Source organism: Homalodisca vitripennis, chromosome 7 (assembly GCF_021130785.1).
Source record: "Homalodisca vitripennis isolate AUS2020 chromosome 7, UT_GWSS_2.1, whole genome shotgun sequence".
Taxonomy (NCBI): Eukaryota; Metazoa; Arthropoda; class Insecta; order Hemiptera; family Cicadellidae; genus Homalodisca; species Homalodisca vitripennis.
The window spans coordinates 26,762,105-26,774,757 of record NC_060213.1 but is presented as its reverse complement, the minus strand read 5'-3'; the positions used below and the strand labels follow the sequence as shown (position 1 = coordinate 26,774,757).

At 30.5% G+C, this 12,653-nt stretch overlaps 1 protein-coding gene across 2 annotated transcripts in view; it reads left to right on the top strand.

Moving 5' to 3' along the window:
• Positions 1-12,653, top strand: part of LOC124365738 (phospholipid-transporting ATPase ID) — a 105,630-nt gene that overhangs the window by 23,743 nt on the left and 69,234 nt on the right. Inside the window, exon 1 of one of the 2 annotated variants that reach the window (XM_046821726.1) lies at positions 7,032-7,932. The exons of the other annotated variant lie outside the window; for it this stretch is intronic. Within the exon in view, the coding sequence (XP_046677682.1) occupies positions 7,761-7,932 (172 nt within the window). The 5' untranslated portion in view covers positions 7,032-7,760. Of the gene's footprint in view, positions 1-7,031; positions 7,933-12,653 lie in introns of those variants that run through there. 2 annotated transcript variants of the gene reach the window in all.

Here is a 12,653-nt window from a genome sequence, read left to right as displayed (position 1 = left end):
CCAACTCTAAAGTTTAATATAACAAACCATGGGCGTATTTAAGAGAATGAAGACCCCCTTTTGGAATTTGGAAAGACAGACATTAAAATTGCACACTCCCGAGTAAATATTCTCAAGCACTATTTTGAAGTATATTTTATAATTTCTATATCATCTAGTGTTTCAGCCCTCTCTGCCCAAAATAATTTTCTATATATGCCACTGTATAAAAAACCCTCGATTTCCTCTTTGTAAGAACATGAAATTTGGGGCAAATCGTAGGGTTTCAAATTAAATTAAAATGGGAGTGTTCAAAACCAATGTAAAATTCCCCCCCCCCCCCTTTAACAATCCTAAATAATAATTACCGTACATTTTCGATGAAAGCTAAAAAGCACTTTTGGAAATCGCTCAGATTTAAAAGCATGTTTAATATAAAAACAGATTAAAAATTATGGTTACCTGTAAAGTCGGTTTTACGGGCGAAGATTTTACGTGACAACGTCTTTTTCTCGGTAGAATATTTATTGATATGAATATTATTAAATTGCACAATAGGAACAAGGAATTGAATGAAAATAAGAATTGCACAAATTTTAACTATAGAAATATATTTTGTTTACTAAAACATTGTACATAATTTGAAATTAATTAACATTTGTTATTGTAAATGGTAAAGTTGAATAAAACATTTACTAAAATTGGAATTTGAAATTCTTGCTAAACACACAGTTAAATTCTAACTTCGCGCGTGGTGATTTGTCGGTTTAGTTCGTTTGTTTGGTCGCACTGTTATGACAGGTTAGAGGTTATAATTTGTTATTTTAAATGTTTGACTAGCAATACGCGCTGTTTCTTCTCAATCGACTGAACTACGATTGATTGCAGAGTGATTTAAACAAATAATTTACTTAACACTATCAACATTTGTCAATAGTATGACATAACCTATAAACTCAGTTTCTCAACTTTTGTGTCAATCTAACAATTAATCAATCAATCATAGTTTACGATAATGAAATATCAGTGTACAATTATTTACCTTTATTGTTGTAGTTGTTGTAAATGACGAATCTAAGCACTCCACATTTTCACGAATAAACATAGTTATCTGCTTTATCCCGTGCGGCGGACCCACAGTTATCTGCTTTATCCCGTGCGGATCCCGTGCGGCGGACCCACTGGACGGGCATCGTAACGTTACCGGGCGTTACACTTTTTCATGAGTGACTCCGAGCCGCAACCAAATTTAAGACGTTGTCACGTCAAAAGTGGATTTAAATATTTTGCGGAGATTTTCATTTTTGTCGAACATTGAAACGTTGAAGGAAAACTTTAAGAATATCGTCTTTAGACATTTCTGTAGAAATTATTTTTAAAAGCTTTATGTTTAAAAACATTGTTGCGAGTTTACATTTAACTCTGTACCTGAAAAATTGGATATCCCCACTCTGTGCTATTATGTTTTTTCTTTCGCTTTTCCAGCAATGAATCATGAGTAGGGACTATTTAAACCTTTAAGAGGGTTTAAAGTACCAACCAAAAATGTTTAACTCGCTAAAATGTAATCCCTATTGGTTTTGAGATCGCGCAGTTGGATTTCGATTGGGTTAATTTTAGTCATAATTACAGCCTTTTAAAATAAATTCTTCCCTGAAGGCAGGAAAATGGAGACTTTTCCTGTCACTCCACTTGGAATTGTGGGCATTTAATATGAACTTTGGGACATTTTGAGATCACACTCGCGGAAATTGGCTAAAGATAACGATATGAATTTCCTAAAATAACTTATGTAAATAAAATGCCCCACTAGGTTGTAAAAATGTGTACTGATATAAAACAATACCATTTAATGGTACAACAAATGCTTGATAGTAAGATTAAATTAAAGCTAATATATGTATCCAAATAATTTTAAATCTAAAATGTCAGTATGCAGAGCAAACAAGAGCATGCTCTTGACATTATTTGTCAAGTAGGTATTGTACACTGCAAATTAAGCGATTAGTATTAGTGGCCATGTGACTCTTAAGTGTTTTTTTGTCAGTTGGTATTTAGTCAATAGTAAATTATTTATTGCAGAAACAAATGATTTTTAGACTACCTATAAGAAACACAAAACTATAGTCTACAAAATAAGTGTTTGGCTACTCAATCTAATCTAAAAAAACGCGGCTATATTTCGGTATTAAATAATTAAATATTGACCAACTCTATAGAAAAATTATTGTTATATTGTACATTTGTACGACAGTGTTATATATAATCCATTGTTATGTATTAATTTGTAGTTTATCGTTTTTTCTTTGTCATTTAGTGTTTGTATACTTAATGGTTTTGCCGTTGGAATTAAATAAAAACAAATACGAAAAACGTAATTAAATAATTTTCACTGGATTTTGAATATATATATAAATTTTCTGCGATTCTCATAACTTTTTCTGAAATGAATATGTTCCGTAGCACTTCAAGTTTTCAAAAATTAAGTAAGTAAAGTTTAATAATAAACAAAAATGCTTCAATATAATTTTGATGAACCTCTAAAAACGTATTTTGATTTAAAAAAGTAATGCTGTAGAGAAAAACTTTGGATTAAGAATTTAAATATAACTAATTATTATTAAAGCAAATTGCTTTTATCCTGGAACTGGCTCGAATAATAAAAATAAGTTAGACAGAGAACAAAATTCTATAGAACGTACCAAATGACAACTATTGCATCTCAATTCTATAATTTATTCATCTCTTTGACTCTAAAAGATAACTATATAACATATAGTTGTAAGGCATATTTGGTAGTCACTGGACAGAGTTTGTCGTTTCATTGAAAGTTAAAGGAATCAATAATGATGGAAACACATATATGTCACTTTAGGGTGACACACATTTTACGGCCTGCTAGACCCAATGTAAATATGATTACGTTACGTTACTGAAACATTCCTTTCAGTGAATAAGAATAATAGAACTGTTTGCTAAAAAGCAAAGCAATCAGTTAATCTATTATGTAAAAACATAATAGATTAACTGATTGTATGAGTTCAGTTAAAGTTTTATTATTTAGCAGGCATTGTATTCTGAATAAACAAACACCTGCTGAAGTTTTAAGCTTTGTCGCTAGAATGAGTTGGTAGCACTGCTGTCGTGCTTATTGTTGTTTGTTGTCAGTCAGCTGTCTGAGAAGCGAAGCGATCAGAGACGGCGTCTGCGCTTGTTATAAACCTAATGTTAATTAGTTTCGAATGTTTACATTTTAAATTTTGTATCGTTCTATGCATTATTCGAGAGTTTATTTTATGGATGACAACGTTACAATGGTATAATGTATTTTCAGTGAGTGGTATGCCTTAGAGTTAGGAATTACAATGTCAATATTTTGTTTGTTTGTGAATAGTTACCGTATTAAGTTATTGTAACTTGTAATTTTAAAAGTAGTACCTAAACAGTAGTTTATGTACAGGTATGTTAATGATGTTTATGTTTAAATTTAATACCTATCGTTAGTTGGTTAATAGTTTTTTTATCACATTATACATTCCAGTTAAGTGTTAAATAATTGAGTGAGATTGTTAAACATTTAATTACCTACCATATATATTTATTACATTAGTAGCAAACATTTGTTGCCCCCTATACGTTATTTAACAATAGATCTGTAATTAATTCACATTTAGACTTTCATAAAGTGCTTCCACTATTAATTTTTAATGGATCATTTGAATGGGCTAACCTTTAGAGCCTGGCAGTCACCTTTATTACATTTAGATTACATTTTAAATAAGGACTTGTGTTAAATGCATTATCACATTAAAGCAAATGTTTACTGTTACATTTTTGTTATATAGCTAATCTTAAAATGTCTTTTAAAGTGTATTGATTATTCATTAAAAATATAATTAATTGCATGAGAAAAATTATATTTTTAATTATAATGTTTTGAATATTGTATCAAAAGATTGTAATGCAATATTCCTGTGCCCTGGTTGTTGCATAAGGATATGACCTCATTCCACAGAATCCATAATATCTTGTATTTTTGTTTATTTTCTGACAATTTCACAAGTAATATGTGTGTGTGTGTGTGTGTGTGTGTGTGTGTGTGTGTGTGTGTGTGTGTGTGTGTGTGTGTGTTCGTTCATAAATCAGTTGTAGTTGTAAAGTTCCTATATGTAGCACATTTTAATTCATAATAAAGGAAATTCCAAATTTACATAAATATATTAAATTTATTGAAAAACTTTATAAAAAGGTCAAGAACAGATCCATGATGACTGGCTATGTTAAAAATCGGAAGAACAAGACAAAAACAAGTATATTTAGATCTTAAGTTTAAACTTAAAAAATATATGTAACATATAAGAAACTTATTAAAAAATTAATGTACTATAATATTCCAAAACCTACACATTGTGTACAACTTTTTTATTGCAGATTACACTTTTGACAATTTCAGTGGTCGTTTTGAATTTTTTTTATAGTTGTTATAAATGCAATTTAAAAAATCTCATTTTTTATTTATATTGTTAAGTTATTCATTCTTAAAATATTATAACAAGAAATTAAATATTAATCTTACATATAATTTAGTTAAATTATCTGTTAATTAATAGTGCCAAAAGAGAAAATAGTGAAAAAATATTCCACAAATCTTTTTGGACGACTTCTTTTTATGTTCCTATGTATTGGAACGAAAAAAAATGTTGAATGTTGTAATGTTTTCTTATTTCACTATTCATGTAAATTTTGTCGTAACACATCCTGTTTTTGAGTTGTTACAGTTTTAACAATTTGACCTGATGTTTTATTGTAACATTTTTTTCAAAAACAGTTTTTAGTTAGAAAACAATTAGAAAAATTAAAATTTCGTAACCTACCTTTATTTAATTCAAATATTTAATTTTTTATAAATACAAACAGACAGCTGGTAAACTGATAAAACAAGATTGGACTATACTTTATTTGCCATTTCTTAGTAATTTATACCTGAAAAATAATATGGTGAAGAAATATAAGGACACCCTCTATAGTGTAACAAGTACCTGTAGTTTTTTGCCAAATATTGCTTTGGATGAATATATTTCTATTGCTTGTATCATAAGTATCAACAGTCCAATGTGTAAGACTCAATTATGCTTCAAAACCAAAAAGATTGGAACAATTTTATTTAAAACAAATTACAAATAATGACTTAATAAAGTAATAGCGTTGTATGTTATAAATGAATAGTGATTGAAAACTAAATAAATCTTTTGACATACTATATTTTAATTCAATTTTTTATAGAAGTCATATCATAAAGTTATTGATTGATACTTTATTGAAGTATGTTTTAATTGGCTTTTAAGGAAATTGTATTCAATTGTAAGTTATTAAATTCCAAATTAAAATGTTTACAAAATAATTTTAAATTTCAATAATTAGCTAAAATGAACTATTGCAATTCATTTATTGCTAAACTATATGAACACATAGTAAATTTCAAGTAACTACCAATTAAATACTACCATTTAACTTGGCATTCTAGTAGTTTTTAAGAAAACTTATAATTTTTGTTCATTTTAATAGTTGTAATAATTTTATACTTGAGTCCCACAAACAGAATCAGTGAGTAGAGAGTACACAAAGTAGATATATAAGCAAATAAGTTTTGGTAAATGTGGAATATTTCTCTATTTACAATGCAAAGAGTAATAAAATAACACGTTTAGATGACTTGTTGATGCTAGACAAACAGTGTTACTTGTGAATAGTGACACGGTAGGCTGGTGCTGTGATTACGGCACTTTACTTTGTATGTCCTTGACTCTTCAAGGTTCATTTCTGATGTTTTATTCGTAATTTGTATCACAACTGCTGATTTATGTAACTGTTCATTATAATCACCGAATAGTTTTTGAAATAATTTTAAATCGTTTCAACATTGTACAGCTAATTATTTGTGTACATAATTTAAATTTCCGTAAACAATTTTGATAAAATTAACAGTCAGTTCTGACCCGATTTACAATTTAACTTAGTAACTGCTACGTAATTTATTTTTTGTTTCTTTGGTGGGTATGGTATAACATAATTGAAAATTAATATTAAGGTGCCAAGAACGCAGCTAGGGAAAGATTTTGGGGAAGTCCAGACAACTGATATTTTCCAGTAGTGAACAAAGAGTAAAACCCCATTTTGTTCCTTAAAAAGTTCTTGACCCGTTTCTTTGTTGAGAACAGTCTTTCAGCAATACATGTCGGTAATACTGATTTATTTAAATAATAATAATCGTCTGCTAAAAAAAGTAATCGAAAAAAATTTGGGGGGTCCGGACCCCTTGGACCCCCTTACGGGCTACGTCCCTGTAAGGTGCATTAAATTAGTCAGACCATAATCTGTGGAATTTGTGTGAATCAGATGTGTTACAAACTGTTGACGTTTAGCTTACTTCATTAATTTCTTGAATTACTTTATCTAGAAAACAGGAAGTAAATGTTGAGTGGAACATTCAATCATTGATGTATGGGAAACGTTTACAAAAAATGGGCTTGAGATTCTTAGTAAGTACAATTTGTTTCCATTACCCATTGAGCAAAATTATCAGAAAATAAATAAGGTTGGTGTGGTTGAAATGTCAAATAAGATAAGATTATCATTTCAGGTGTAGTTCTGGTGGACAAACAGTAGATGTATGAGTCACCTTTTCAAGTGGGGTAATACTTGTTTGCAGGGATGTAGCCATTAAGAGGGGCTCAAGGGGTCCAGATCCTCCCCAAATTTTAAAATTTTTTCTATTAATTTTTTGCCAACGATTATTATAATTTGAATAAATCAGTATTACTGACATGTAACTGTTGAAAGTTTGTTCTCAATATTGAAACGGGTCGAGAACTTTTTAAGAAACAAAATGGGGAATGAGTGTTAGACTAAACTTGCCTTACTTTCTGCCCACTAGGGGAAAATATCAGTTGTCTTGACCCCCCAAAATTTTTTCCTGGCTACATTCTTGCTTGTCTGTCTACTTAAATCTCAGCAGATGAAACAAACTTTGTCTTAGTCTTAATAGAAACCTTGCTTGGAAAGAAACTGTAAAATTAAAAGTATTTTTATGTTAAATTAAACTTTTAGCAAAAACTGTGATGTAAGTTATGAAACAAGTTTCAGCATCATTATTTGTCTTGTTACGTACAAAGTATGCAATTGACATAAGTTGTGTAAAGTTTCAAGCTAATATTGAATAGTTTTTAATTTAGTTGTTAATTGAAATTGTGGTTTTATGAGTATGGTTGGTAATGTTAGCAAAAACAAAATGTTTTCAAGTTAAATGCTTACTGTAAATTATAATAAACTCAGTTGTCCAACAGTGCAAACAAGTGAAATGATGAGGATACATGGTGATAGATACAATCTGGATCAATACGTTAGCATGATCGGTTTATGGGTCAACTCACTTTGGCATTGAACTTCCTGAATAATTCGTGATCAGTTCGGATATTCTCCACTTAAACCGTTTTATTGAGAGACCCTCTTGACAGTGATAGTAAAATTTCAGGAAATGCTTTCCCCTGATTATTGATGGAAGGATCTACTATCAGTTGTTGATAACACGACAAAACAGACTACAAAGTCAGCCGATATTGGAACTAGTGGGTGTTATCAGCCCATTGATTGTTTTGTGGCTGATAACAGACAGGTGGTGATATAATGTCCGGAGTGTCATTTCCAGGTGAGTTCCAGGGATTGATGATGTGTCTGTGAGTGCACACACTCTAGGACAGTCAGTGTCTGCTGGAAGTGCAAAGATGGACGAACTTGAGGTGATGGAAGTGGGAAGGGACAAGGGGGAGGTGAGTTGGAAGAGGAGGAAGAAAAGCGTCAGGGATGTGGATGAACCGAAGGGTACCTTCATCCGTGTCAAGAGAGTGATTACGGATTGTTTCTGCTTCTACAAGAAACCTCGGCTAAATAAACGTGGTGAGTTGGCATGTGCTGGGCGAGCTATTTCCGGATTACAGAAATATAATTTGCCTATTTTCAGTGATTGAGAGTGGTAATATTTATATTCTTTTAGAGTGCTATGGATTTAAAATAATCCATTTTGACCAAAACCTTAATTTTCCACACTTTTTTGTAGTAGTAAATAAAATTCAGTTACGAAATATGAAACATGTGATTTGAAATTTTTTTTTTTCTATTTTTAGAGAGGAATTTTGATGATAGTATATGTGAAAATCATAAAACGAAACACTGTTTCAGATTATTTTTTACTCAAGGATTATTTTGATTAATCCCTCATAAAAATAAGTCATAAAAAATGGGTCCTCCCAAACTTGTAGTTAATCCGTGGCCATCCTTTTTGAGCCTTGCTGCAACGGTTCAGGTTCAGCTCCTACTGTTGTTAACAGATCCAAGTCTCCTTCCTCAATCCTCTTGAGCACTTTCCACTCTGAGGTATTAAACTTATTTCAAATTCAAAGGAACTTGAAATCTTGGATTTTAGCTCTGGTCTTTTGATAAATCTTCCACTTCTCAACCCAAATTTGGGTCTGTGAGAATACCAGGACTTCTGGAATTTCAGAAATGATTGGGTCTTATACAGAGCTTTATAGATTTTCTACTCCACCTGAGTGCTGTGGATGATTCATTGACCCTGTCTCTATTGATTTGTAATTGACGAATTCACCATTTATCTTGTCATTAGCTTGAATCACAATGTTGTCTTATCAAGATAATGTTGTAAATACAGATAACTTACACATATATCCAACATAGCCAGATAATATTCCTATCACCTTTTAAATTCTTTTACTTCTAATAACATTTAAGGTAGGTACCCTTACCTCTGATAGAATTAACACAAACTGAACTAAAACAGCACATATAAATAGAAAAGCTATTTTTTTTTTTTAAGTTTATAAAACATTCCTGTAATTTATTAAAGTGCAGTATATTCCTCACTGAACTACAGTATGATTGTATGAGGGTTCAAAATTAAATCTAAATACATAACTTTTTCTAACAGAAGCGATTTCTAGATCTCTTTCACTGTTTTTAAACATTATTACTGAGACTTTGTTGAGTTTCTCAATGAATTTATCCGTATTCCAACGGTCATTGCTATTTGCAATAACTTTTCAGAAAAATACAAAAAAAGTAAATATGTGTTACATTATATGGTACTATTTCTTAAAGATAAGTAACAATAATTGAGAAGGGTTCAAGGACAAGCAATAAATTAATTTGCTTAACAATGCAAAACAAAGACTATCATGTTCTCAAAATAATAGGTAAAAAAGAAAAAAAAAAATAACGCTAAACATTTAAAAAATTAAGAAAGAAAATACTTACGAAAACAAAACTAAAGTTAACAAGGCAGAAATTGATAAATAGTACAAATTAATCAAAATAAATGGTGTTACAGAAAATTCAGAAAATGCTGTGCATTTATAATATTATAAGTGCTCAATAAAACTAAATAATGCAAATCTCAATAAAATTAAATATTAATCTTGAAATAGTTAAAAGTTTTAAACATAAGACAATCTAGTTAAATCAAAATCAAACAAAATATTTTTGGTTATTGAGGAACACATGCACATTGAGCCAGACATCAGTTAAAATAAATAAAATATTTATCCATTGTTGATTTTATTCTTCTTACCATAAATCCAAATTTTAATTGATTTTGAAAAGAGTAAAATAATTTTTTATTCATGCTGATTATACAATAAATTGCATTTTTGCAACAAAATTTATAAGTGAATCATTTCAGGGATGTAGGCAGCAAGGGGGTCCAGAAGATCCAGAGCCCTCCAAAATTTTCAATATTTTCAATTACTTTTTTAGCAAACGATTATTATTATTAAAATAATTCAGTGTTACGAACATGTACTGCTGAAAACTCGTTGTCATCATTAGAATGGGTCATGAATTTTTTAAGGGACAAAATGGGGAATGAGCGGTTGATGGAACTTGCCTTACTTTCTGTCCACTAAAAAAGTTATTGAAAAAAATGGAAAATTTGGGGGGCCAGACAACTGATATTTTCCTGTAGTGGACAGAGAGTAAGGCTCCATTTTGTTCCTTAAAATGTTCTTGAGAAAATTAATTAACGTTAAATTTCTTTGTTGAGAACGATCTTTCAGCAGTACATGTCAGTAACACTGAATTCATAATTTAATCGTTTACTAAAAAAGGTTATTGAAAAAAATGGAAAATTTGGGGGAGGTCCGGACCCCTTGGATTCCCTCGCTGGCTACGTCCTTGCTGCACCGGTATACTCCAACCCTGAGAGTGGTGTTGCTTAATTTCAACAATGCACCATTGTAATTTAGCCTGTTTCTTTTTTCAGTTCAGTTTAATTAAATATTATTTATTTGCAGTATACTAAATTGAGTCCACAGTAAGAAGAGCAAAAAAATCATTACATGTTTGTCAAATAATTTTTTAAAAGAGGAAATCATTGGATAATACACCAAGTGGGCTTTTTTAAAAATCTATTGATAGGGTAAAAGGGGTGTTGACAAAACCTCTTTTTAACTCACATTTGAAGTTTACTTTTGTCTTGATGGTCCATTGATGGTTTATTCATAAAGCCAATAAATTTGCATTGTAAAGACCGCTATGCAGTTTTTTTTAAATCGATAAAGAAATGTCTCTATCTGTTGTGACTTTTACTCTCTTTACTTGTCTGTGGGTAAAACGATTATTATTTATGTGCCTAACCTTTTTTGTTTGTTTTAGTGTATCAAGGTAGAAATATTATAATCTGGTAAAAATTGTCTTGACACCCTCCCATTTTGACCTTGACCAAAACTAGAGTGGCTAGTGATCAATTTCTTTCTTAGTAAAAATACCTTTATTGATTCCAAGAAACCCCAGATTGTGTGCTTATACACTGCAAACTGACTTTCAGCTCCTAGACTCAGTGATGTAACTAGAATTTTTGCTTTGGGGGAGACAAATCTGATTGAAGGGCACACCACAGTGAGGTGTATGTAATAAACCGGAATAAATCTAAATTTGTATAAAGTAAATAAGATAAATCAATAATCTGGATAGTTGCTTTTAATTTTTAGGGCTTTTTAGGAATGGTTCTATATCCCCTTAGTTGTGGCACTGCCTAGACTAGTAGGATATTGAAGAGATTTTCTCCCAAGTAGGATGGCTTCAACCAGAAATCGCTTCAAATTAATGTACAATTTTTGTTCATACAGCAAGTCTTACTCTTGTTTTTATGGTAGCAGTATTAGGTTTTTTAACTTTTTGCCTACAGAAATAAAAGAACTCCCTTTCCATTCCTTTAAAAGATACGTTAAAATAAACTAACAGAAAACTGTCTTTACTCACTCCATAGGAGACTTTTTTTACAATGAGGTTTTAATTGTTATTTGTTGATTGTTATTGGTTAATTTTTATTGGTTAATTGTTCTTTTTTAGTTATTATTTTGCTTTTACCAATGTTAATGCAATATATAGGCTATATATATATATATATAGATATATTTCTTGTGTTCGTGTGTATGAGACTGAACTCCTCCTAAACGACTGGACCGGTTTTGATGAAATTTTGTGTGTGTGTATTGAAGGGGATTCGAGAATGGTTTAGATTCTTGATTTGGTCCGATTTAAATAGTTTATTTAATTAATTTTTTATTTATAAATTGTTGTTGATATTAGAATGTTTTATATTGGATCCGGCAGATTGCGCTACGACACGTAATACACGTAAAGTTAACTGATACTTTCATCTGTTAACACTTTCAGCTGAAGTTCGTCAAAGAGGCAGAAACATTTGTTTACATTGAAATTTTAGTAACTATTAAATTACTGTAAACTGCTTGATCAGTAGTGTAATGCAGATTGCAGAGACAAAGTTATTATCTAATTTTAAATTTTGATTGCGCTAATGATCAATAATCCATCTAATGCCATAGAAATGCTATTTATACGCTGTTATAAAAACTAACTCATTAAATAAAGCTGTGAATGTTTGCACAAAAAGTAATCTAATATTGATTGATCGGTAAAAATATCAAAATCACTTAATCACCAAAATTTAATCTAAGTTGAATTCCGAAACCAACATATGAGACCATTGTTTTGGTTAGTGCAACAGCATAAATCAATTGTGGAACTGTAAATAGATCAGACCGGGGGTGAATATAAATGACCAGAACTGACTCATATTGACCTCAGCAGCAACTTTTTACTTGGACGATACACTTTCGTCATTGGGATAAAAAGTCTAACACTTACTGAAATCGTCGGAGCACTTCAATAAATTATCATGGAATGTTGGAGGGAATACGAATCTTATAAAAACTGTTCACTTTACGACTTCAGGACCCCAAAACACTGTTCTTTAAACTTAAATCTAAAATGGATCAGGAGATTGGAATAGCTTTGAGTGACTATCTATTATCTCAGGAGTGTTTATTATGTCATAGATAAAGAATACATGAATATATTGTCCAAGTTTTCCAACAGGAAAATGCGTGTGAAGCCGCGGGTAACTGCTAGTATATATATACTATATTGTTTTTTTTTCATATTACAGAAAATGATTCATATTTCAAAATTTTAGTATTAGTATTAGTATTTAGTGTAAAAGGAGAGTTTTGAGTACAATAACTGTAACTATCTTTAAGAAAATACATGACGGATGTCTGTACTGAAAAGTTGTATAGCGATAA